This window comes from Gouania willdenowi, chromosome 17 (genome assembly GCF_900634775.1).
Source record: "Gouania willdenowi chromosome 17, fGouWil2.1, whole genome shotgun sequence".
NCBI lineage: Eukaryota > Metazoa > Chordata > Actinopteri > Blenniiformes > Gobiesocidae > Gouania > Gouania willdenowi.
The window spans coordinates 32360068-32387831 of NC_041060.1; the positions used below are offsets into that span (position 1 = coordinate 32360068).

Here is a 27764-nt window from a genome sequence, read left to right on the forward strand (position 1 = left end):
CTCAGACTTTGGAAGGCTCGACTCACTGAGGAAGAAAAAGAGATGCTTCACGATTACTGCAGCAGAGTGGAGCTCCCTGATGAAGGTGATCCTTTTCCTGAGCTGGGCCTCTCCTTGGGTTCTGGCAGTGGGAAAATGGAAGTACTGGTTTTTTACACTGCTACAGGAAAGCAGTTTTATTTTTTGTGTGTGAATGGACTGAACATTAACGAACTGTGCAGCAGGGTGGACACAAAATGGAGACAATGGGTGAAGTTGGGTACCCATATAAAACCAGTATGAAGGTTTTATATAAAGACCCTCTAACAAAGAGATCAGGAGACCTGCAGTGGAGACTTCTACACGGAGCCGTAGCTGTAAATTCTTTGGTGTCTCGCATTAATCCACAGGTTTCTGATGAATGCTTTTACTGTAAATCCATTGAAAATATTGTACACTGTTTTTTGGAGTGTGACAGACTGACAGAACTGTTCGAACTTTTAAAAAATGTATTTATTGTTTTCAAAGAAGTGTGGTTACAGACTGTTTTTATACTTGGGGCAGGTTACAGGAAAGAAAATGCAGTAAAACGAAAACTTAAACTTCGTAACTGGACAGGCTAAGCTTGCGATTTACTTAAGTAGAAAAAAAAAGCTCAAGAACAGTAAAGAGGTGAAGGACCTGTTTGTGTCCATGGTGAGAGCCAGAATGTGGGTGGATTTTAGGTTCTATAATGCAATGGAGAATCTTGAGGAGTTTCTAAGCTTATGGTGCTATGAAGAGAATATCTGTTCTGTGGTTGACAAGGAACTCATTTTCAGTCAGTTATTTTAATGTGAGTTAAAATGATGTAAAAGTTTTGGATCATGTTGCAAAAAAATGAATTGTAAAATGGTATAATAAAGTGTTTTCTTAAAATCAAATCTCTCTCCCTATATATATATATATATATATATATATATATATATATATAGTGCATTGCACATAGCACATTTAAGATTTCTTTATTAATAAAAATATAAATTAGTTGTAAATGTACAACCTGTTAGGATGTTGTAGGATGTCAGCTAATGGAAAATTGTATGTCCTTTTCAATACATTATTTAAAATTTATTATGTTGGGTTGGTTAATCAGGGATGATATTACTTATTTTGTCATTAAAGCTGCAGTATGTAGGTTTTTTGGCATCATTTGGTCAAAAATGCTATAATCATTTTGTTGCGTATTGTAATCCAAAGTGTTCTGAGTGGACAGTGAAAGTCTTCTCCTTCTCCTGGTCCTGTAAGACAATTAGAAATACAGGAGCATGATGCTGGACTTCAGCCAATCAGAGATATTTCTACAAACGTGTGCTCCATGAGCTGTTTTGGGCGTTGCTATAGGCTGCTTGACTGAAGTCAGGCGCGTTCACATACCATCGATAGTAAAAGTGTGATGATGGATGTTCCAGCAGAGGACTCCATCGCAGCGTTAGGTACACTGTTACACAGCAAATCAAGCAGAAAAAGGCAGACCGAGATGGAGAAGCAACGCTTTAGAGGTACAAACGTGTTCTGGAGGAACTGACAGCTTGGTGTCCTCGCGGATCCCCGTGACTAACTCACGTACTGGTGTCAAAGGGATAGTGATAACAGATGGGATAAATTGCGTATAAATCTAAGAAATACAGTCTGGATGCGGAGGGATGGGTGTAACTCGGCCCTGAGCGGCTGCTGAGATCACAACCACCTCTGTGTGCTTGTGGTGGGGACGAGCTCACGGTGCTCAGGGCAGTAACTACAGAGAGATTCGTGCATTCATGTCAAAGTCTCCAAAACACCAGATAAATCTCCAATAACACAAAATAGAGTCCATACATTTGTCACGAGTCTCTATTGAGAAAAAAGTCGCTAAGAGCGTTCACAAAAGATACCGGTATAGGAGGTTAATTTTTGGTTTCAAAACGAAGTGGAGAGAGAAGTCTACATACTGCAGCTTTAAGAAGAAGGTACATTTGCTTGTGCATGTTTACCTCCAGGATCTAATCCTCACCAGGCTGACAGTCTCCCAGGTGAATCCTAAGCACTCCCTTACTGTGGAGCTGCAGCAGGCTCTCAAACTCAGACGGCATAGTGTGATATTTTTTTTGTGCTGGTACATTATCATAGTAGTGGTTAGTCAAAAGATTGAACCTCTCTGGGTGAATCTCAAATGGCCAAAATCCATAAAGATCCACTCTCTTACAGACTTCTAAAGCCAGGCTAACGATCATGAATCCAGTGCTGAGCCGGGCTTCCCTGAGGCCAAGAGAACTCCAGAACGAGTGCAGTTTTTTGAGATATTTTGGGTTTGCAAACACTGGTTTTACAGGGCTTTTAGGTTCTTTGATGACCTGGGCAGCTCGTATACTAATCCCAGAGGTGTAGCTTGAAGAGAAAGCAGGTAACAGCAAATAGGAGCTACCGTAGCCTTGCATAGTCTCCAAGAATTGGGTTTTTTTATTTAGAGAAGCAAACCTGAAGGAAAACAAGGAGATAAAAGAATGTGAAGCAACATACTGTACGTGATGAAGAAATAAATGTATACCAACATTCAATAAAATGACATATTTCTATTTTCCTACTGACTTTATATAAAAGATGCTCGGGTTTGCTGTCACGAGGTCAGTCTTGTTGCCAACATGCATTTTAAATCTCTTGTCCACTGGAGGTAGGTTACACCTGAAGAATGAAAGAGGATGACAAAAACCCCTAAATGGTCTCTTCACCAAAGTATAATCAACGTTTAATATGTCTACAATAAACCACTCTCTTACCTAAACACAAACTGAGCAGAATCAATCTGTTTCCCACATGTGCTGTTGATCAGGATTCCACCGTTTCCCACCACAGAGCAAGTGTCCAGCTTCTTAGAGGAGAAAATGTGTTCCTTTAACCAACGAGAGCAGAAAGACGTGAGAAGAAAAAAACTATAGTACTTTTAAAACAAACATTTCATTAAAAACTGACCTTGAGATATGCTTTCTTTAAATTACTTGTCTTTTATTCATTTTATTTGCAGGTATGGTAAATATTGGGAGGTCTGCATTTGGGTAAGCATGATGCACATACTTTTTATAAAAAGTTACTGTTGATATAGTCATTCTATTTCTGTCTTGTGCAAAGTTTAAAGGTTGCTAAAAGTACAACTAAAACTCAAGTAAAGTGAAGGATGAGGTCACCAAGACATGTGAGACAAGCGTAGACATGTCTTTTGTTGCAACAAAAAGGTTATGCATTAAATGTATCTGTTTATTTGGATCTCCATTAGCTTTAGCCATTGCTACTCTTCCTGGAGTCCACACCCAATACAGTATATATATATATATATATATATATATATATATATATATATAGTTTATAAATACATATTTCACATCACACAACAAAGCAAACAAACAAACAACTAAAACAAAACAAAAACAACATTTATACATTCAGACTTAGTTCCATTTAACAATCAGAAGATTGGTTATTCAGCAATATACATATTGATGATGTGGATTATTATTCATGGTTTATTTTTTAACATACTACTGTATGATTGCATGTCCAATTGCTCTTAATTAACCATAATAAAATATATTTAGGTCAACTTTTTCAAAGCCTATTTGTTGGAACAAACAATAAATGTCATCTTTAACAACTACAATAACTGATCGTTTTCTAAAATGTAAGACATCTCTTTAAAAAAATACTTAGATGTAAACTTAGAAATTCCTTCCTGCATGTATATGTCTATCTCTTGATGAGCTCGTGTCTTTGACCCTGACAATCACAAATGTCTTACGTATCATATCAAAAGAAGACACATGACCCAGCCATGTGACAGGCAAAGGAGGAGAAACCAGATAACAACATGGAATAAAAATGCTGAGAAAAACTACGATCAAGACGCTGAGAGTGAGCCGAGCCTGACGCCCACAGCTGTGTATTTATGATGAGTGCCTGTTTCTCCTATTGACCTGATATTGTTATTGATTGATTTCTGTTCATCTGTAAGAAATTGATTGATTGATTCAGCAAAGCAAAACCTCTATGTCTCTCTGTATGTAATCTCAGGTACTGAAGATGACAGTATCTTCATCGACTCGAACAATATCATTATACATTTACAGTTATTTATCAATATACATATATATTTATAAATCACATAAAACTAATCAAACTTATCCTAATTAATTGTATTCAGTAACTTTCATCATTATGCACCAAGAGCTTTTTTGTTGATAAATGTTCTTTCAGTGGTTTTGAAATCTAAATGTGTTATTTTCTTGAATAATTTGTCTTGGGAAAGCATTCCATGTCACCATGGCCCTGTACATCACAGTGCTTTTCATTTTATTAGTCTTTGCTTTAGGTAGAGTGAATCTACCTTACGTATTATGTCTTGTTTTATACACATGTTCATCAGAACTAAAAGACAATCGTTTAAATAAAATCGTTGGCTGAGTTGCAGAAATGTTTTCTGTGTATCCGATACACAAAATTTGACTGTCAGGTTTGACTACACTAATGTTACATGGAATTACAGCTGAAGTACAATTAAATGTATTTGAGCATATTAAGTAAGTGATTGACTCTACATCCATAGGAAACCAAAAGGCAGATACAGGAGCAACTTCACCCAACAATGAGATGTTGACTGCTGTAACAGTATTATAGATTATGACTATGAGGTACTAAAAGACATGCAGGCTGCTGAACCTAAACATAAAAAAGGAAACTGGAAATATAAAAATGTGCTGTACAATGTTACCAGGCATTTACACCTGACCAGAGGAAAATCCCTTCCTCCCAAACACTGGAATTTAAATCTTAAGCCAGGGTCATGTCATGTCTCAGCAGGAGAGATGGTTAAGAAGATAAACTTAGTTGCTTACAGCCTTTGAATTCTCAAATTACTCAAAAAAAAGTTGGGAAAAAAGCTGTAAAAATCATTTTAAGAAATCGTTGTGCTTTTCATTCACAGTCTGCCAGTTAGTAGAAAGCAGGGTTGGGGTTATTTATAATTGTAAATGCATAATTGATAATTCATTACAATTATAATTGTAATTGTAATTTTAAAAACATGTTGCTGTTATAATGCAGCATAAATGCCACAGGATATTAAACTTTTTGCTGTACACAATCAAAGCTTTAAAAACACATAAAACCTACAACATTAGCTCTCATAACACTTGTGGCGTGTAAGTGCAGAGGCTAATGTGCAGCTACTCTTCATCAATGCTGTTTTCACAAGTTATTGTGTAAGAAAATGAGTTGGTCAACATGCTTCCAATTAAGTGTGCTCCGTGGTGAAGTTACACAGTTATACGGCGCACACAGCGGTCCGTGTTTCAAGATGGTATGGGTGGGAGGCCGGCATTGCCGCTGACCTCTTGGGCCAACTGTCGTGGGCCGGTCCCCGCCACGGGAAGCGGCGATTTGGGAGCGGGCCAGAGAGACCCTAGGCCCTTCCAGACTGACCTGGAGCCACCCAGTGAGGACGCATCACTGTACAGAGACACTGGTGCCAAAAAAAGCACAGATACCTCTTGGCCAACTTTTAAATCATAAGATACAGCATGCGATTCTTTCGAATGCTTAATTTTCATCTGGATGAGTGAATCTCATGCTCAGTAACTGTGGAAGCACTGATACTGTGGAGTTCCATGAAGTTCACCAGACATGTTCACCTGTATGTGAGTCCATGGTTCCTGAGGCCATGGCATGGGTTGTAAGGGTGGAGGTGGGAGAGGGCCGGTTTTACCACTGGTGAGGCAGGCCGCAGAGTTGCTGACCAGATCCTCGATGACTGATACCTGGCCACCAGACCAGGCCCCTGCAACGTTGCTTGACCTTTACAATACCCAGATGGATAGTCGTGGATCATGGCCAGGACCCCTTCTCTCAAAGCACTTGGGACCACGGTGCACAGCCCTCTCGCCACGCAGATGTCATTCCAGCAGGAGAAGTCACCTCTGACTCGTTGAAAGGTTAATTAATGGTAATTCCTTAGAAACCCTGGCAGGCCAGCCATTACAAATGAAAGTGTAGAGCTGGGTGAGAACAGGGTCTTGTGCAGAAGCTGCCTGAAGTTCTTTCAGGGAACCAGCTTTCTCAAGGGGTGTGTGCAGCAAGAGGATCCGTTCCAGTTCTGAGGAGTCCTGGTTGGTGTCTGGTGCAGAAGTGGGCGTGGCTCTGGAGAGGAGGTCTGCCACGACATTCTCCTTGCCAGGGGTAAACTGTGTAGAAAAGTTGTACGCCTGTAGCCTCTCAGACTACCAATAAAGGAGCAGCAGTGTGTGGCCTGATCCGGTTGTTACCAGGAGGGCTGTGAGGGCCTGGTGGTCGGTTAATAGAGTGAAATGTCGACCGTAGAGGTACATGTGCCACCGCTCACATGCCCAGACGCAGGCCAGCTCCTCCTTTTATGCCACAGAGTACTTTTGCTCAGTTGGCGTAAGCTCCCTCGAAGCGAATGCCACCGGACGCTCAGTCCCTTGATGGGATTGAGACAGGACTGCCCTGACTACAGTGTTGGAGGAATCACAGGTCACAAATGTGGGGCTCATGAGGTCAAAGTGGCCAAGTACAGGTTGGGAGATTAGTTGAGACTTGGGCCGGCGGACTGTGGCAAAGCATGCGGGAGACCAAGCCCAGGGTGCATCTTGCTTCAGTAGGGCACGCAGTGGTGCGATAGTATCAGAGTAAAGGGAAAGGAAACGCAAGTACAGTAATACGTGGTGTCACGGCAAATTTGCGGTTGACCTCATTTGGAGACATGATTTATTGCTCTGGTTGAATGATGGAGTCCAGTCGAAAGATGATGATTTTATAAAAAAGATTTATTATAAAACTAAATAAAAAAAGAGTACAAAGATGGACAAAAATCAGTGACCGTCCGGCCGGACTTTCGAAGGACAGAGTGGCACAGTTCTAACTCATCACGTATATTCCCCCTCAGTCCCCCTCCCTCCTCCCCCCAGGAGATAAAGAAAAGAGAGAGGAGGAGGTGAAGGAAGAGGGTGAAAAGGGACAGTTTCCTCTTAGGTCAAAACAACCAGTTCTCTGGTATCTGCTGATTGTCATGGGTGCAGCTGGAGGTGTGTGCGTGTATGTGTTTGTGTGTATGAATGGATGTGTATGGGGTGTGTATGTGTGACTATGTGAGTGTGTGTAGGCATGTGAGTGTGTGCACAGAGGGTGCCTCTGTGTCTGACCTTGGTGATTCATGTGTTTTGGGAAGATGACCTGACCCAGAGCTAGAAGCAAAGTTGAAGACATGAAGAGCACACAATGGAAAGTTACAACCGAAGGCTTAAGGAATAAGGTGTATGAGTAAATATATGAGTAAATATATTAATAAAGATAACTAATAATGTTTGCCATAACAGTGGTTATCCCCAGAAACGATGACAGCTGCGCCGGGCAGTAGGGTTCAGGCAGGCGCAGGTTTACATCGACGTTTGAGTGCAGCGGGCTCAGGCCTTCAGCGGTCAGACGAAACCCCACAAACTCGATAACAGGAGCTGCAAAGATGTTCTTCTCACCGTTCAGTGTGAGGTTGTGATCAGCGAGCCCGTCCAACACCTTGGAGAGGAGGTCGTCATGTAGGGCTGATGTTGTTCCGTGTACCACAATGTCGTCCAGGTACACAACCGCCCCGGGAATGCCTGCAAAGATGCCATGCAAGGCGCTAGTCGACCACTGGGAGCAACTTAGGGTTCAGTGTCTTGCCCAAGGACACTTTGACACATAGTCAGGTACTGGGATCGAACCCCCGACCTCTCGATCAGAAGACGACCCACTACCACCTGAGCCACAGGTGGTAGTGAGTATCTATAACTAATTACTTTTTTAAAGTAACGTTCCCAACACTGGTACTAAATTAAGCATTAAGCTATTTTAACTAATTATATTATTTTGTACCAACAAGTTATTTCCAAAGACTTGCAATAATCTTGTATTTACCTTAATAGGCTATATTCAACCTTAAAAAATAGGCTATTACTAAAACTGTTATTTTATTCTAGGCAGCTACAGCAGGAACGCAGTAGGTCATCTACCAGCAAAGAAGTTGAGATAGATGAATCTCCAGATTCATCTACGGATAAAGCAGAGTCCATAGCAGCACTAAGTCGATGCACAGTTACAGAATCAGAAGTGCTGTCTGATGACCAGAATAAGGGAGAACAAGAAAGGCATGATGTAGAAGCTGTATGTGAAACTGTACCAGTTCAAAGGTCAAGTAATTTTATTAAGATATTGACATAGATAAATATGCAGTAACATTCAACATGTGCCTGTAATGTTTGTTTATTTTTTATATCTCACACTGCTATAATAAGGCAGCTGTCAGTTCTACATGCCACATAAAGTGCCCTTGTTTTTCACTGAGCACCTGAACCCTAAAATGTCTGTGCACCCGTCTAAATGTGGCAGGATGAAGGGAGGACAGCGCCACCAAGAGAATTTCACCCCAGGAATTTAAGCATCAATATTCGCCCACAGGGCGCACAGGTTTAATAAAGACCTTACTAGGCAGAGAGCGTGTTTATAAATATAATTTATTTAATAATATATTAAATAAATAAATAAACAGGGTAAAGTCACATTATTTTCATAAACAGTGCTTTAAAATAGAGTCCAATACTAAAACTGTATTTATATTTTTTTAAAAATAAGGGGTTGGCCTGAAAACAGTTGACTAGAGGCCATTTAAGAGCTGGACTGGCACCACGTCAGTGCACAGGCACCAGTCTCTGTCGCCAACATGCAGAACATCAGCTTTAAAGCAGCAGACGGGACCTAGGAGGAGGTGGCCGATGACAGGGCCCCACCCACCGGGCAACCTCTACAAAAACAATACCAGTTGTTACATTGATGGATAAATTAAAAATAAAAATAAAAGGATCTGTGTACATACCAGTGGCACAGGTACAACGTCCCTGGTGACAGGAAAGGAAAGCAGCCGTTCACAGCTCCAAATTACACTACCAAATAAAGGGTAAATATTAATGAGCTGGGGCTGAAAAGCAGACAAACTCAGACCCACCACGGAGACCGAGTGTTACTTACGCCAGATTATCTCCGAACCATAGTAAGGAGGTCTGGTAGGTCACTGAGTATTAACCCAGCCGTGACTCGTTCCTACTGGTAACACCAGCGGTCTAAATGTTATATGTTTTATCTAAATGTTAAATCTATATCTAAATTTTAAATCGAAATGTTAGATTTAATATTTAGATATAACATGTAACATTTAGATTTAGATTTAAAATTTAGATATAGATTTAACATTTAGATATAACATATAAATCTTATATATGAACGTTAAATCTAAATATTAATTCTAAATCTCAATGTTTAAATCTAAATAATATATGTTAAATCTAAATGTTTAAATCTAAATGTTATATATCATATCTAAATGCTTAATCTTATATCTAAATGTTAAATGTTAAATCTAAATGTTAAATGTTAAATGTTAAATGTTAAATGTTAAATCTAAATGTCAAATGTTAAATCTAAATGTAAAATGTTAAATCTAAATATTAAATGTTAAACATCTACCCCAACCGACCGGAAATAAACTGCATTACCCACATGTAAACAACCCGGTTATGCCTCCACCTCTGCAATGCAACACCTCTCTTAAAGCTCCAGGCCGTGCCTGTAACTCCACTCTGGATGATTGAACCCTGAGCCCCCCCAATTTTTTTTTTTTTTGTTAATGTGAAAAAATAAATAAAAATCAGACACGCATTTTCATTGTGAAAAAAACAAACATACATCCGATAATCTTTATTAATGTGAAAAAAAATCTGATGTAAATTTTAAATATATATTTAAAAAATATATATACAACCAGCATTTTCAAAGTTAAAAAAAAATAAAAAAATGCATTAAAAAAAAGGCATTTCAATGTACAAGTGCGCCATCTAATGTGCAAACCCGTGGTTTTTGTTGTGTTTGTTTTGTTTTGTTTTTTTACTGTATTTTCTCCTAAACGGCCTCCCATAGTACACATTTAAACATGTGGATATTTTGTGGTGTTTTTAATTGTTATTTAAAGAAAAAAGAAAAACCACCGCAAGCCGATATAACGTGTATAAAGAAAGACCGGTGGAGGGCAGTATTGCGCATTGTAGCGCGTCTACACTGCCAGAAATAGAAAAGAAGAAGAATATGCACAGTCAACTTTTATATCCAGTTGATGGCAGTAATGCACCGTCATCGACTATAAACCGCCATTATACTCCATACAGAAGAAGAAGAATTTTTTTTTTGAAGAAGAGCTATTCATATGATAAAACAGCTAAAGTGGCGGGCGTTCACTGTGTGCTTTCCCATTGTTGTTGAGGGTTTGAAAAACAACATTTGATGAACAGAACGTGAAGTTGTTAGCGGAGGACGGACAGCACGGAGACACAGCAGGTGGGTCAGTATTTAGTCTTTGTTCCGGTTTGAGGACACACGAGAAGCAGAAATGGAGGAGTGGGGGAGAACTCATTTTATTTTATTTATTTTCTATTGAACAAGTACAGATACAACAAAAAAGGCACCTTTTTCTTATAATACAGATTGTAGACAAAGTTAAAAGACAAAACAAAAGAAGAAACAAGGGGCTAAACAATGTACTTACAATCAAACAACAGTTAGGCCATTGAAATAATAATAAGTCTAGAGGTATATCTGTCGTGAAGAAAAGATAAAGAACTTCAGTGGGCAAATTAGATTTAAATAAACATTTATGAAGATCATATTTACGTTAAAATAACAAACAATATAATTCACACCAAAATTAATTATATTCATTATCATTAACAGACAAGCCACATTTACATGATACAGTGAACTTAAGTTGAATCCCTTTAGGTAGAAACCAATTCTGAACATCACTCCAAAAACTCTCCTGTCTAACAAAAAGGAAAAAAAATATATAAAAATCCTCAGTCCTGACTTGACTAAATACACAGTAACCAACATCCAAATTAAATCTCTGTCTGAGTCAATATTTTGTGCGGTAAACATCATGAATAACCGTAAAACTGATGTTCTTTCACTGAATAACCTAAATATTTGAATCTTACCTTCTTCCTTTCGTCAATTTTAAAATGTTTGAGGATGTAATCTCTTTTAACAGAGTTAGTGGAACAGGAACTCAAAAGTGTTTATCAATTTGTTGTTACGTTTAAGGTTACAAAATTCAACATCATTAATATAAAGCTGTCTTAATTTAGGGATAACTTTGTAATGTATTGTATCTTGTTTAATCATATTTTTAAGTGACAGTGGAAGAGCCTGAACAATCTGGTTGTATTTTTTCTGAGTACAAATGTGGAGGAGAACTTACTGTCAGAGCAGCGTCTGTGCTCGCTGCTTTTAACCTTCCTGTCCACAGTACACACACTGCAGCTAATGGATGCTTTTATTGGCTTAAATATGGACTTCAACACGTTGGAATGAAATCGAGCAGGATAATGACACACGTGTTCTCCAATGTCTGGTCAGCAGGTGAAGATGTAGCTGATTGTTGATGTGAATTTGGAGTCATGCGCATTCGATTGAAGAAATCAGAAAAGTGCAAAAAAAAGACGGCTCTTGAGGTCGGGACCCGGCGAGTAGTTCCCTCTGCATATTTACAAGTTTATACATTTTATTTTACTATTGTGTATAGCTCCTGTTATAAACATATGCTACATCTGAATGAGATAACATTTTAAATAATTATAATTAAAGCTAAATAAATAATAAAAATACAACTGGTTTCCATGTGTTAACAAGCAGTAGGACCTAGTCGCCGGTAAATAAAGCCCAGTAAAACTCTGGAAAACAATAACCATGAATAAATATTTGCTCCCTGGTAAATATAGTAGCTCTAACAACCGGTACAATGATAAACTTTGGTGATATGCGGCAGTACGGGGCAGAATTTATTCTGTCTCCGGTAGTCTATGTCTCCGAAATGTTTCCAGGTTTTAGTAAAGAGGGCTTTCACGGCGCGTCATCAACCCGGAAGTTGCCATTTTGGAGATAAGCAGCCGGTTTACAAACAGCACACAAACGAGCAAATCCTTAATTCTGAGAGTAAATGGTGAACTATTGCCGTGTTTTTGACTGTACTTATCTGTGAGACTGTGAAAAACATGGGGTTTCTTAGACTGCCAAAAGTTCTAACAGATCAGGGAGAACAAATGTCTGTATTTTATAGTCAGTAGTTCTACATCAGGAGAGCAGTGACATGAGACTAGCTCACCATTTGCACCAGTTGTTATTGGTGTATTCCAGGGAGCGGACATTAGAGCGCAGGATGGAAGGAAGCCACGTTCTTAGTTTTTAGCTTGGTTGCTAGCCCCGCTCCTGCTTCCGATCACACCGCTTACGTCTCCTCTTCTGGCGGACACCGCTACGAGGTTCCACTGCTTCACAGGTCACTGGATGTAGCCGGCGTAGCAATCTGAGGCTCGAGGTCCAGAGTGGTCGCATTTAAAGAACTATAACTGTTTGATTTGCATAAATATAAGATTGCCTGGCGGTCTTATACTGTTTTAGAGTAACTACGCTGCAGGTTCACTGTGAAATTCTTAGAACTGACTGAGTTATCTGCTGATATATATCCGTTGCTAACGCGAGCTGCTGCAGCCACAGCTGACCTCCAAACTTCTATAAGATTTAAGGTCTTCCGCTGTGTATGGGCTTGGTGAAATCTAGGTGGTTGATGATATCAGAATGCATAATAGACGGAAGACTCTCCGGATCATCATTGATCCAAGCTGAGGGAGTCGACTTCTATGGATCTGCACCACCAATAAACCATAATTTTTCCAAATATCGTGCCCTTTCCTGCGGAGCAAGTCCTTCCCTGTATGCCTCTGTATCTATAACACATTTTGAGGCACTTTTCTGTTATTTATCCATCGCAGAGTACACCTCCGTGTGCCTCCAACATGTAGTGCAGCTCAATTAGTCAAAATTTGATTTTGATTAATACACCCAACGATTACAAAAATAACATAACTGAGAAAAAAATTATTATTTATTTATTTTTTTTTACATATGTTTTATTCGTTAAATAAAACAAACCCACTATTTCGGACATCTACAAATAAATTATAATAAAGCTTGGCACACACATGTTATTAATACTAACTTTGAGTTGTTTGATCCTTACCCGTGCAAGCTCCTCCCCTCCGCCCCACCCCTCTCAAAGCTAAAGCTACCCTGCAGGCCAACACAAGGAAAGTTGTTGCTTGTGGTCTTAAAACATGACAGTGGCAAGTCAAATTCTCTTATATGGGAACACTTTGGGTTTGATGATGAAGACCAAGAGCAAAGACGCATCACATGCAAGAAATGTTTTGTTTTGTGCAAAAGTGAACATACTAGATTTTAGTGTTTGAAGGATTTTATTTATGTTTAAAGATAGGGATGTAACGATTCACTCAACTCCCGATACGATTTGATTCACGATACTGGGTTCACGATACGATTCTCTCACGATTTATTTTACAAAATGGGACTGTAGACAAATTTTTTTTTTTGGGAAAAAAACTAGAAAATACTGTACTATTTTCCTTTTAATTTTCATTGTCAAAAGAATTCCTTGATAAACTATTCAAAACAATGCAATTTAACTAAAAATAAATCTTGAATGAAATAAATAAAGGAATAATACAAATGAAAATGAAGCCTATTAATTTAAATTCTGGTTCTATAATAAACAATGCAAAACTACATAATAGCTATTTTTCTTTTTAAAAGTGCAACTGAAAATGTATTTTGTGCCTTAACATTTGGACTTTAAAAAAAAAAAAAACCGTGATTACACTGATTTACGTCATATTTGTTTGGACCAGCAGAGGGCGCTGGTAACACAGTGGTCGGTTGGCATGCATATATATTGCAGTGAAGAAGAGAAGCTATGCTAGCAGACAGAGCTAATAGAAAAACGTGACTTTTACAGATATTCAAGTAATATTACAGATATTCTGTCGGTGCTAAAGGGGTAATGAATCATTTATTAACATATTTAAGAGTAGAAGGCGGCCAGAAAGAAAGTATTAGCAAACTCCGCCCGCCGCCTACACTTGTGGTTAAAAAAAGTACTGCGATTCAATTTTCAGAAAATCGATATCAACCGTGATACCTATGAATCGATTTTTAACTGCCTTTGCGATTAATCGTTACATCCCTATTTAAAGAATATTCTTTATATTTTTTTTTTTTACAAAAAATAAATAACTTTTTGGTTGACAAATAATCGTTTGAATAATTGTGATACAATTATGACTAAAATAATCGTGATTATCATTTTTTCTATAATCGAGCAGCCCTACCAACGTGCAGTGTCAACATCCGCTTTCCTCCAACATGGCCATGCATCCGGGTTACTGCCCAGAAAGTGACGTTGGTGAAAACCCTCTATATCACTCAGAGTGACGTTTTAGCACAATGGCACACCGTTAGTTGTAAACAGTCACTTTCTCCTCAACTTTTACTTTTATTTGTCGTGTAATTTTCATTTGTGTTACTAAAAGTGTAGAATAACTTTGTAGTGATATTTCTACTCCCTCTCTGTTCATTTGAACACTGGTCTGCTTAATTAGTGATGCCCATATAGTAGGGCTGCACAATTAATCAAATTTTAATTGCAATTAAATTTACCTGATTGTCGGCAATATTTACAATTGAAATATGGGCTCTGCATTTCACTCTGTAATAATGTATTTATTTAGTCAACATTTGGCACATTTTAAATTCTTGGGTTCATTTTTTTTTTTTTTTTTCCCCACTTTGTCTGCACCTCAAAGATCAACACTACAAGAAGTGCAATGGTTTTAAGACAGCAGTGCATTTGGGTTCATTTTTAAAATTCTTTTTTTTTTCGTTAGTATAATTCTTATTTAAAGTTTCATTTCGCACTGCAAACTGTACATATATTGTTTGTTTAAAAGTAGGGCAGTAAAAACAGATCTTTTTTCTTAACATGATAAAAAATTGTGATAGTAATTGTGATTACGATATTCGTAAAAAATAATCGTGATTATAATTTTGGCCATAATCTTGCTGTGTTGTGTAATTCAATGTAATGCAATGCCAATATATTTCACCAGCAGGCATTTTTGCTCCTTCAAAAATATCAAAACAAACATCAGCTTACTGTGGCTAGTCATGGTTTCTGATCTCACTGAATGAAACGCATTTACCTCGGAGGTCGAAATTGATGACCCAGATCTTTCCAGGTTCTGAGTGCAATCAAACATAGCATAGGGCCAGTGAGAGCATCAACATTAGGAGTGTGTCAATATCTCGATAGATCAATATAGCGCGATATGTTTTTGCACAATCGATTATCAATTGTGCAATCAATATGCTTGCGCTAAGTATCGATTTAAGATTTATTTTATTCTTTTCAAAAACCATTTCTGCTTTTTCACTAAAATGTGCAGGTAGATTTTCACAGAAATTTTGTCACTGTTGAAGGAATATATTGGTTACTGAAAGACCCTATTTTTAGTTTAAAGAAAGCACTATTGGAGTTACTTATTTGTTATGTTGAAACTTATTTACAGAAATGTTGCACTAAAATAATGTCACTGTTCATAGCACACTTTTTCAATTTATTGTTTTTCAGATATATAAAATAAAAATAGTATTTTTTTCACAATGTTTTTTCTTTCTTCCAATCTCATAGATTTGTCATTGATTTCTGACCAATATATTGATAATCACAGTATTATTATATTGTGAGATAATCGTTTTTGTGAGCTTTGTATCGTGTATCGTATCGTGAGTGGTTCCCACCCTAATCAACATCAGGGTCGTGCAGAGACTTTTATCACAGCTTTATAATATATGATTCAAAAAGGCAAGGCAAATGTATTTGTATAGCGCATTTTATACACAAGGCAACTCAATGTGCTTTACATGATTAAAAAGTGCAACAGAAATCATTCAACATCTTGAAATCTATAAGATCATTAAAGTCGGTAAAAAAAAAAAAATCATTAAAATCATCAACAACAACATGACCAAAAATCTCTCTCTCAATCATACGCAGTAGAGAAAAAAGTGCCTTTAACTTTGATTTAAAAATGTTCACATGTGAAGCTGACTTCAGCTCTGCAGCAGTTTGTTCCACTTCTTTGCAGCATAACAACTAAACACAGCATCACCATGTTTACTGTGAGCTCTGGGCTCCACTATCTGACCTGTGTCCATAGATCTGAGAGACCTGCTGGGTTCATACCTGACTAACATGTCACTGATGTATTCTGGACCAAACCCATTCACAGATTCATAAACCAGCAGCAGAACTTTAAAGTCTATTCTGAGGCTGACTGGGAGCCAGGGCAAAGATTTTAAAACTGGACTAATGTGTTCTGACCTCTTTGAAAACTTTAATTTGACACACATTTCAAACCTTTTCAAAAAGACAAACTGTATAGCATCAATATGACTAATTACTTTACGGAAGACAGCAAGGTTATAAAAGTTTATATTCACTATTACATTTAGGTTGTGTGTACATGCTATATAGGATGTTATAAACTACTACATGTTTAAATTAGTGAGGTATTCACAATATAAATTCATATTATTATTATTATTGTATTTATTTTATTTATACTGTAATAGTCCAAAATTATGCAAATATACATGTTTTAGTGAAATAAAGGACTAGCTGCTTCATTGCCTCAAGAAACTGGAAAACCACCGCAACTCACTGATGGTAAAATGATACGTCTCTTTAATATACTGCCATGACAAAAGAAACATAGTAAAAAAGAGGCCTGACATAGTTTTCCCCTTGGCATGCTGTGGTTAACTAGCAGCTATACCTTATGAGAGGTGTGTGTGTGCACAGAGTCTGACGCACACACTCACTAAGGATGTTCACTTCAATTTGTCAGTCTTCTTAATATAAGAATACACCGTAAACAAACTGTAAAACATTGCAAAACCTACACACTGGTCCAGACTATCAGTTGTATAAGGACTACTTCTGAGTCTGTGGTTTTTAGACTCGACGAGCAGAGTTTAACTATCGGGAACCTGTGGACATGCAGGTAAGCCTGGGCTGATAACAGATTTTGCTGGTCGATATATTGTCCCACAAATTTTTGCCGATAAACAATATTGTCGGTTTTTTTTTTAGACTAAATTAACCACTAATATAACATATCATAAAAATGCAAGTACACTCTTTCAAATGCAATCAACTTGTATTTCTCATTAGTTTGATTTACCATTGTAATTGGAATGTCAAGAAGTTTTAAATATTTGAAACAAATAAAACAAACAATTCAAATAAAATGGATTCTCATTCTCTGTTACCAAAAAAATGCGCTTTAATAAATGTCATAAACAAAAAAAATAAGATAGACCCTGTCTGTAAAAAAAAAAACACTTCAAATGCAAAACCACACACAACCAAAGCAATAAATATTTATCAAGTCTCTCTCAAAAAACAAAATTGCACTTGCAATAAATATGAAACATGAGGCACAGAGGTATATACGTAGTTGTGCATTCTTTAACAGGTAAAACTTCCAATCCAGTTAAAACTTTTGTAAACAAAAATACTAGTGACCCCGCCTCCCCCGGTTTCATTATGTTCCATTTTCATTCAGTAAACCAAACAGAATGAACCAAATAGTTTCTAGTTTACTCCGTTCATTCTACTATGGAACAAACATGCAGGTGCTGAGGGTGAACCTCCTTATCATCCTGCCTGTTACTTAGACTTAGCTTGGTTGCTAGCCCCTGCTTCCGATCACACCGCTTACGTCTCCTCCGCTGGGTGTAGCTGGCGTAGCAATCCGAAGCTACGTAGTAGGTCCAGAGTTGCCGCATCTACCGGACTATAACTGTTTGATTTACATAAATCTAAGATTGCCTGACGGTGGTATACTATTTTAGAGTAATTACGCTGCAGGTTCACTGAGAAATTATTAGAACTGACTGAGTTATCTGCTGTTAATATCCGTTGCGCCCTCAAATATTCCATCTTTGGGAGGCCCCGCCCACTGATGTCAGACAAACATTTGCAAGGAAATAAATATTTCTGAGATGAAAATCAACATCCTCTCAGCTGAGGTGAAGAAAAACAAAGATGTTACTTTTGGTGGTGTGAAAAGTGGAATTTAAGGAGCTCATTTTAACGCTCTGTGGAAGAGAAAAACGGAGGAAGTTAGTGTTTTCGCTAACGCTGGGACTCAGGCTGAGGCTTGAATTAAATAATCAATAACTGCAAATGATGGTTTAAATGAAATGTTACTCATCCACAGCCTGAAAGCGTAAATCCCTGTTATTTCATCAAAACAATTCTTTATATTTATAGTCAGGCTGGCGCCCCCCACCCTCTCCCCTGCCATGTGCGCACGGAGTGATCAAACCTTATATCAGGGCAGAGAACCTGGACAGACGCACATAAATTTGTTTATTGGCCTCGGTTGTCCACACGTTGGAAGCAATAAAATAACACATTAAAGTATGTTAACAAATCCTTTCAAAAGCATCAATGGAGGCTGAGCTTGCGTGAATTTGCTCATGTCTGAACATACGAACGGTTGATAAATGAGGGCCAAAATGACTGACCGAGGGTTGATCTGAGGTATTACCATTTTATTTTGTTCAGTATTTTGGGCCACACAGACAGATTTTTTTACACACACAAATAGAGTGGAATTCATTGGAACTGCTTATTAATTGTTCAGGTTTTTGTCACTAAATACTATTTTTCCCATTTTAACCACAAAGGCTGATTTCATGCTGATGTTGCAGGTGAACAAAGGTGTCTGCAAGAGGATTGTGGTTCCACTCAGCCGTGACAGCAAACATGAACTCCGCAGAAAAGGTGAGAAAAGAGTCAATTGAAGTCTTTCAGCAAACAGGAACAAAAACATTCACGGGCAGATTCACTAAGATCTGAAATAAAGGGTGGTAAACCAGGTGCATCCCTAAATCCTTTGGTGATGCAGTTTCCTCGTCTGCTGCAAGGAATTCACTAACATTGCAGCAGTGATTACCACACATGCAGAAGTGGTGGAGACCGCCCTATTTAAATGAGCATTTTGCTCGTTCAGTGTGGAGAGGTGAGTGCACAGAAGCACACAATGACATTTGAGGAAGTTAAATTTGAGGCAGATGGACTTCTGTGTCTGCTGCACAAACATTTCGGGGGTATATTACGAAGCAAGATTACCTCTTGTTGTGCTGACTTCCGGGATTTAATCAGTGTGTGCTGGACTACGAACCTCGCTGGAGTTTAATCATTAAGGGGTCTATTCTCCCGTCTGGACTTAAGCGCTTTTTGCACATCTGCAGTTACACGCTTCAATCCTACGCGTATTCTCCAGTCCAGGCTGCTGAGACACCCACTAAGCGTATAGTCGACCAAAAGCGTGCATGTGTGAATGAAGGCAGGTTGAAGGAAAGGAGGCGGTGATGTCATTTTTTTGGACTGTTTAGAAATCACGGAACATGGAGTTTTCCCAACGCTTGTAAATGTCATTGAAATTTGTGAAAATGATAAAGTTCACTTTTAATTTCAAACGCCTTCATTGATAAACAATGTAACAGGTTAATTCGATCAGATCATTGATCAGATTATTGCAGTGTCACAGTTAAAATATTTCTCCATCATCGTCGTCTTCTTCATCGTCGTAAAGCGTGACAGAGTTAGATGCTGGAAATCGCGACGCACGAGTCCGTGTGGCTTAAAATGTAACCAAGTCCATATTTCTAGTGCAATATAATGTTTCACCTTATCAGGGCGCTGCACTTATTCCAGGGTTAGAAGCGTTTAAGAGGAAAAGGACTTCCACACACCGGAGAATGCGCGTAAAGCCAGATTTGAATGGGAACACCCACATTTCAGGGCTGTTCCACCCACAGTACGTAACTGGGATGAAGGCGTGCAGCGACTGACTTCAGTTCAGGGGGAGAATAGCACAGCCAAAAACAGCGCCGCTGCGTGAATTTTTGGACTTACGCACATGGGAGAATAGAGCCCTAAGGCTATTAATACTGAACAACTAACCTACTCGCGAGCAGGTTTTTCTCTGGGCTTGGATGTTAGCAAGTCGTAAAGCCCTGCCTCCTGACCAATCAGTTCTTTTAGAAAATGACCTGCCCATTGATAGAAGGTCCTGGTTGGTGCAGATCTGACAGCTGCGTTTAGGAAAGAAGATTATTAATGAACAAATGCAATCCTTTCATTTACCGATGACATCCTTTAGGAAAGATATAGAATTATATTTGATGGACTGATTTACAGTCAGCTGATGAAGCCTGTGTCTCGATCGTATGTGTGGATGGGTGAAATCATTCATTCATACGCTGACCACCTCAGCAGGGACATCATGCTACAGTTAAACAATGTGCTCTCATCTCTCATTCCAGTGTGTGTGATAAATAGGTGTACTTAAAAGAAAAACGTGTGTGCTGTAATAAAGTTTAAATGATTAGAGCGCTCTCCGTTTATCATCCAATGGATTAATATCATAAATAATGTCACGCTTTTACGCATTAACAGTGTCAGCTGCGTGTTTTGATCAACGGTCGTAAGACAGCTCCTGTCTGACAGGGAATGTTTGGTTAGTTGAATCCAATTTAGATTCGCAATATTGTAGAAAACAAAATAAACATTTGTATTTTTTTTTAACTTAAAAACTTTAATGTGGGTGCTTCTCCAGGTCCTGTAACTTTGCTCTGAGTCCATGAAAAATAGGCAGATTTGGACAGAATTGTTCTACCATTGATCCAAGTTAATGCAGCAATACAGTCTCAGTCAGTCAGTCTGCACTATTTGAAGATGATCTACTGATCATTATCCAGCAGGTCTGAGCAGCACTGTGTCACACACTCTCATTTGTGAACATTGTGCCATCACTGTAAATTACGCATCCGATCAGCTGATTCTGGCCTGACATCAATGTGACACGACAGTTTGATGGTCAAACCATGGAGAAAAAGACAGAAGCTCATTGGAGATGTGCGTCTGATCCATGGCGGTCTGCGCACAGCGACTCTCTGGCTTTGCACCTCAGCGAACACGCACACACCGGACTCCACACGGGCTTCAGGCATCCAGCTGATTTCTCCTTCACACACGCTTTACTCAAACTTTATTTTCTCTTTCAGTGGATGTTAATATTGACTATTGTTTTATTGGAATTGTTTTCTCATACTAGAGAGGTTAACTGGAGCACTTTTTTTCCTTCTCCGCTGTGTTTTGTGTAATCATTTACTGCAGCGGGTCACTGCGTGTGTTTGCACCTGCTTGTCAGTCGTATTATTTTCCTGTGCTCAGTCACCGCAAACCGTTCCAGATTTTATGAATTGCATTGCGCTCACTGCATTAATTTATTTGCATTGCGATGTGCAGCAAGCGCGCACTCCTGATTCCGTGGGTTTTTAAAAATGTATTAGTGCATGGAGTGACGTTTGCACACGTTTTAATACCCCTAAATCTTTAGTGAATCCGCCCCTGAATGTGGAACCAGTGAAGAACACCTTCAAAGCTGAACATCAGCTGGACCTCTGGTGGAACTGAACTCCAACTGCTCAGTGACACAGAGAGGAAGCACAACAACAGATAGTTTGTATGAATGCAGTGTGTGAATAAGAAGAACCTATAACAATCAAAAGTTAGAATTTATTGTTTTTATTTTTTAAGGTTTGAAGTTCATTTCGGTCAGTTCTAGTAATTTTTCCTCTTCATTACCACGTTGTAATCCTCTATACTTCACAAAAGAGATACAGACTTTCCAAGAATACACTTTCCACCAACCAAAAAAGATGTGGGCTGAAGCACTGCTTGTATTGCCCACTTCTTACTAACTCACACAGCACAACTGGTTTAGTAGTAGTTTGAGAAATGTTTCCCTAAACCTTCACACTTTCAGTCACAAGTAAGAGAGCACTAGAGTGTATAGTAAACTTTGATTTGAAAAAAAAAAAAAAAAAATAGATAGCTTGATTGAGAATTGCTGTAGTTTTACACATTTGACTTATAACACCTTTTCTATTTGTCTCGTACTGAACTTCTAATCATTGATCACCCAGAAATGTATCTTTTGTAAACCAGTTTCTTCCAATGTCAGCAATCTTAAGTTAAAATTATATGTTTTTTTTAAAATCATAGTTTGTTTTTCTTCAGTTCAGTGTTAATTTGTTACAGTCAAACCATTTCTCGATTACTTTTATTTCATTTTCCTCTTTAATCGCAAGATATTCGTAAAGATTTGTATCATCAGCCAATAAGACATATTTTGACAGCCTTGCCATAATTACTAATATAATATCTATATACTGTAGTAAAGGTCCAGTATTATGCTATTTTTCACTAATCTCCATTTGTTCAAATAACCCCAACCACATATAATTTAACGTTTATTTTCCCAAACTCACCTATTTTCCAGAGTTTTAGCTTTGTGAAAATTCACTTTCATGATGTTTTTGAAAACAGGTTTTTTGGGACCTTCATGCAGTGGACGTGTCTGTAGACACAGACTTCATGCCTCTCTCTAGGAGAGGGTGATCACTATAGCCATTTTCTTTTGCTATCCACACACTCTTGTTATTGTTTTCAGCAAAAAAAACCCTGCACATTACAATAAAACACATGGCTATTTAAGCGGCTATTGTGAGTCCAACAAACACTGCTCCACGATGTGTGTTTATCACATCAGCAGCGGAGTTGGTCTGTCGGCTGAGTCAGCTGTTTCATCTGTTTCAAACACTCACTGGAGCTGCTACGTCGCTTTCTTATCATTCGCACCTTTACTGCCCACAGAAATAGTCCAATTAAGACGATAGTTTACTGTTTTGTCCTACCGCTGCATCGCATTTAGGGTTGGGTATCGGTTGGGTTTTTTCCGATACCGGTGCCTACTCGGTATTTTTTAAACAGTTCCGGTGCTTAAATCGGTTCTTTAAATTTTTTTAACCACGTACACTTATTTTCAGGGCCAAATTCAACACAATATTACCTTAAATAATATATATACAAGTAACATATGGAAATAATAAATAAGCAAAAACATTTACATAATATCCAATAAAACAATATTATATTAAACTATATAATACTGGAGATTAATATTGTTATCAGGATTTTAATTGTTAATAATCATTAATAGCCTTTGTAAAAAAAAAAATGTAACTCTTCAATATTTTTTAAAACTATAGGCAGCCATTGCAAAAGAGTCAAAGAGCCACATGTGGCTCCTGAGCCGCAGGTTGCAGTAAACCCCTGAGCTAGCCAAACTGTTGCATTGCTGTGTAAATGCAAAACTCTGCCTTCTAAATCCGGTGTTAAAGCTTAAGTTCAACATTTTGTCTATAAACACGACTTGTTATGAGCTCAACATTAAACAGAAAGTCAGCAGACACTGAGTTGAAATATAGACATAGCTCATATGTTGTTGTCACACTTTGCATGGCAACAGTGTTTGCTAAGAGGAAAAGCTGCTGTCATCATCTGTGATGACGTCCGGCACAGTGGCAGCGCTGGGAGCAGGACTCACTTCAATTTGTCTGAGGAAGTTGACACTCGTTGCTGATGTGCTTTGCTCCGTGTCACGTAGGTTATCAAACACGGTACATTGTTTGGCTTTTAAGTAAACTCTGTGGTCTTTTATCCTCTCGCTATCAGTAATGAGTGTGCTGAAACTGCTAAGTAGGCGGGGTGGCGAGGCACCGGAACGAAATGCACGTTATTATTCGGTCTGGTCTACCGTTTACGTCGGAACCGGTGCCATATTGGTACCGCGTTTTGGTACCCAACCCTAATCACATTGGGTCACAAACTCGTCAGCTCATGTCAAAGGCCTGAGCCCGAAGCAAACCCGACGTAAATTATTACATAATTGCCGGTAGATTAGTAGCGCAGTGCCTCGCGCAGCGAGGGGAGAGAGGGGGGTCATGCACACACTCACCACATCCCAAAAGGTACTGTAATGACGTGACTCGAGCCTTTATCACAGTTTTACAGGCTTTAATGACAGTCGTAGTAACACGCCAAAAATAAACAAACACATAAAGAACCGTCTTATACCGTCATACACTCACTACAGTGGGAACAGAATTGTTCACTCTTCTCCCCGCTTACGCCCGCCCTTTCCCCAGCCTCCCAGCCAATTAACACTCAGAACACATGTAAACAAAGACACACATCAGTTAACCATTGAATACACACAAGTGGAACATAACCAGAACATAGAACCCAGTCCGTTACAGCATTGCAGACCAGACCGGGCGGCCCGTGCAGACCTGACTGAAGCACGCAATCATATTTGTTCCCTGCGCCCCAGTAGCAAGTGAGGAATGAGCAAAATCAGCAAATGATATTCAGTGAATGTGAACGTTGAACAACAAAATACAACACAACGTCAATATCCCGTCCCGCGACTAGCAGAAATCACTTTAGAAATGATACCACAACAATATAGAAATGTTTTTGTGTTCATTAAAAAATAATATTAATGTAACAGAGATTTTAAAAAAAGAAAAATAAGTTAAAAATGAAGCCCGGCCAAGAATTTAAACTCTACAGAGAACACATTTTTTGCATGTACAGTAGCTTTACATATATGACAATAAAGTATAATGTATTTTCTATATTAAACCGCAGTGTTTGTTTTACCTGTAAGGTGGTTTGAGAGGGAGGAGCTCCCATTCTTATGTAGAGTAGGAGGAGCCAGGATTGTCAGGAGGAAGATTTTCCACAATGTGACGTCATAATGTAAGAAAAATCTAACTCGCCCATTTGGAGCTGACTTTTTACAAAATGTTGAATAACAAGGGAGGGAGGAAACAGAACTTTTTCAACTTTGGCCCTCTGGATGAGGCTAAAGGAATGTATGTTACTGTAGCAAAACCATTATAAAGTGATTTTTTTTCATAATACTGCCCCTTTAATCATTTTGATTTACATGATTTGTTGGCGTGTATTGGTGTCCATCAGTAAGGTAATGAAGGATGTTGAAATATATTTTTACGAGCTTCACCACAGCCCCTGAAATGGATCTGTTTCTCTGAAGCTCTCTGCTAAACGCTCATATATGGCTAATAAATAAATATTTTTCTAATCAGATGACTTTGTTTTTTTTCCTTCTCTGTGTTTTATCTCCAACTGGTTTACAGGACTCTGGAAGCCAGAACAATGTGAGACCGCAATGCTCTCAGGACAACGAAGCTCACCGAACACAAATAGACAACTCTCACAGAAAAACGTCAGCCACAGCGAAAAGAGTTCAACAGAAGAGTAAACCTAGAGTCAAACCCAAACGACATATATGTGACCAATGCGGGAAAGCATTTACTTTTAAATCAAAATGCAAAAAACATCAACAAACGCATTCCGGAGTTAAACCGTTTAGCTGTGACGAGTGTGGAAAGGCTTTTACAAATGCTCCTACTTTAAGAAAACACAAAATCCTCCACACTGGAGTCAAAGACATCAAATGTGAGGAGTGTGGAAGAGCTTTTGCTCTCAAGAAGTACCTGAAACAACATCAGCTTGTTCATAGTAAAGAGAAGTCTCACAGGTGTGATAAATGTGGGAGGAGCTTTACTTTGAAGGCCACCTTATTGCAGCATCAACATATACACAGAAGATTGCAACCGCACCAATGTAAGGATTGTGGGAAGACTTTTGTGCGTTCTTCACAACTTAAAAGTCATGTGTTAATTAACTGTAGATTAAAACCGCCAGGATTTTATGGAGATAAGAAGCCTTTTGCAACTTTTGCAGCCCTCAGAGTACATTTATTCAGGGAACATGGAATCAAACCATATACCTGTGAAAAGTGTGGGAAGAGCTTTGTTACCTTTCAGTCTTTGCAAAGTCATCAACAAGCTTACTTAAAGGGGAACATTTCCTCTAACCATTGTGGAAAAACGAGCCTAAATAATGACAAACAACTACACCGCAGGACGAATGTGTATCGCTGTAACCAATGTGAAAAAATGAATAATCGCAAACCAATGCGTACCTCACACCTGGCATACCACACTGGCCATGAAGTGTGTTGCTGTGACCAGTGTGACAAAGTTTTTAAAAAATATAAAGAATTTAAACGTCACCTAATCAGTCACTCTTCAGAAAGGCCTCACAAATGTGACAAGTGTAGCAAAAGTTACAAGCACAAACGTGACCTTAAATCCCATCAACAAATCCATAAGAAGACACCTTTCAAATGTGACCAATGTGGAAAGAATTATATCAGTTCTGAGAAGTTGAAGGTCCACAAATGTACCCACAGCAGGAAAAGTTCCTCCAAGTGTGGCCACTGTCAGGTTTGTTTCCATTCAAATGTAGTTTGCAGCAGAAAATGTCTCTGTGTGTTTGTGAATGAATGATTCTCAGTGTTTGTTTCTGTTGGACAGCAGAGCAGCACAAATGGAGCCTCCACTCAGCCCTGTCAGCACTGTGAGGACAGCCTCTCCTCACCAGGGAAACTCAGGCTTCGTAGACGTACTGACAGGACGTATACCTGTGATCAGTGTGGAATGACCTTTCGCAGTTCATCTGCTCTCCACTCTCATATCTGTGTGGGTGGAGACATGGAGCAGGAATCATCTTCAGATCCCAGCGACACACGGATGGTGATGACACCTTCTGGTTCCAGTGTTGGACTGAAGAACTTGGAGATCAGGCTGCACAGGATTCCATCATAGACCTGCTGTCAGCTGGAAAACAGACACCAACAGTTCAGGAAGTTGTTGATCTTGGAAGCCCTGGTATTGTCCATTTGTCCTCACTGGTCTAGGCCGATCGAAGAGTGAACTTTACTAGTGTATTTATCCGAGCATGTTCCAGGGAGGGCAGTCAGCACAACAAGGAAAGAAGAAAAGAGTGTGAAAAATAATGGGATAGAGATGTGTGGCAGAAAGGGTGGAGAAGCACAAAGTCCAAGAAATGAGAAAAGGTAAATACATTGATCAGATGGAAAGGGAGCAGGAAGAAATTATCCATTAGTTCAGTTTCTATACAGGATATGACATTTTATAGTTTGTTTGTACCTGATGTATATGAGGAATGATTCACATTTATATTTTTATCTTCGGAAAAAAGAAAAAGATAAACGTAAAAAAAATAATAATTTATCCTGATCTTTTATCTATCCTTTAGTTATACATCATCCTTTATACCTATTATTATTATTATTACTGTTGCTGGCTTGTGTGTTGTTTTTTTGTTCTGTGCACCGACTACCGAGTCAAATTTCCTGTGCTGTTTTTTTAAACTGTATTTGGCAAAATAAACTTTTCTGATTCTGATAATTATATACTGACAGATTCAGTGTGAATGCCAATATATTGGTCCCTCATGTTTTTGTATACTGTACATAATAATTAGTCATCTTCTCTGCCATCTATAAAAACTAACCTAACTTCTAGATGACATACATGCTGTATGCAGGCCATTTTCATTCATGTACCTTTAAATCTATTTCTTTTCTATGTTTTTATAGGGATTTCTATTATTAATGGCCTTTAAATGAGTCTCAAAGCCACGCCATAATGTTTATCCATGGATTGAAATGTATGAAGTCTTTATTGTTCAGCAGGAATCCCCGTGCATGCTCATGTGCTTATCTGAGAAGTTCCAACAGTTTCTCAATAAAGACGTGGTTTCCACACAAACGAAAATGTGTCATTAGTTTATTAGAGGGAAAATTGTATTGGTTCGGGCCAGATGAGCACTAATATGAACCCAATATGATGAGAACGCAGCCCTCCTGTTTGTTCTTTGCTGTTGGAGCACC

The 27764-nt window shown here is 38.6% G+C and overlaps 2 protein-coding genes across 4 annotated transcripts in view; one reads left to right on the forward strand and one right to left on the reverse strand.

Moving 5' to 3' along the window:
• Nucleotides 1–2000: 2000 nt before the first annotated feature.
• Nucleotides 2001–17841, reverse strand: LOC114478812 (uncharacterized). The gene is made up of 7 exons (XM_028472094.1): nt 17775–17841; nt 7369–7655; nt 5676–5801; nt 5305–5466; nt 2775–2935; nt 2587–2679; nt 2001–2475 (listed from the first exon to the last, which is right to left on the reverse strand). Exons 1-7 carry the CDS (start codon nt 17839–17841, stop codon nt 2001–2003), a joined length of 1371 nt encoding a protein of 456 aa, XP_028327895.1.
• LOC114479762 (zinc finger protein 525-like) overlaps nt 10259–27764 on the forward strand; it is a 40178-nt gene continuing 22672 nt past the window's right edge. The window contains exons 1-4 of one of the 3 annotated variants that reach the window (XM_028473606.1): nt 10259–10423; nt 18772–18844; nt 25138–26292; nt 26386–26816. In XM_028473606.1, coding sequence (XP_028329407.1) covers nt 18827–18844; nt 25138–26292; nt 26386–26673 — 1461 coding nt within the window. In that variant the 5' untranslated portion in view covers nt 10259–10423; nt 18772–18826 and the 3' untranslated portion in view covers nt 26674–26816. Of the gene's footprint in view, nt 10424–18771; nt 18845–25137; nt 26293–26385; nt 26817–27764 lie in introns of those variants that run through there. The other 2 variants (XM_028473605.1, XM_028473609.1) reach the window with 2 other exon arrangements.

Bases quoted from the DNA above. Each gene is read 5' to 3' on its own strand.
- LOC114478812 (XM_028472094.1), bottom strand. From the start codon at position 17,841: ATGCGGCAACTCTGGACCTACTACGTAGCTTCGGATTGCTACGCCAGC. The intron at 7,656-17,774 runs GTAAGCGGTGTG...GCATCTTTGCAG, and splicing joins CTACACCCAGCGGAGGAGAC to GCATTCCCGGGGCGGTTGTG. The intron at 2,680-2,774 runs GTAAGAGAGTGG...TTCATTCTTCAG, and splicing joins TCTGCTCAGTTTGTGTTTAG to GTGTAACCTACCTCCAGTGG.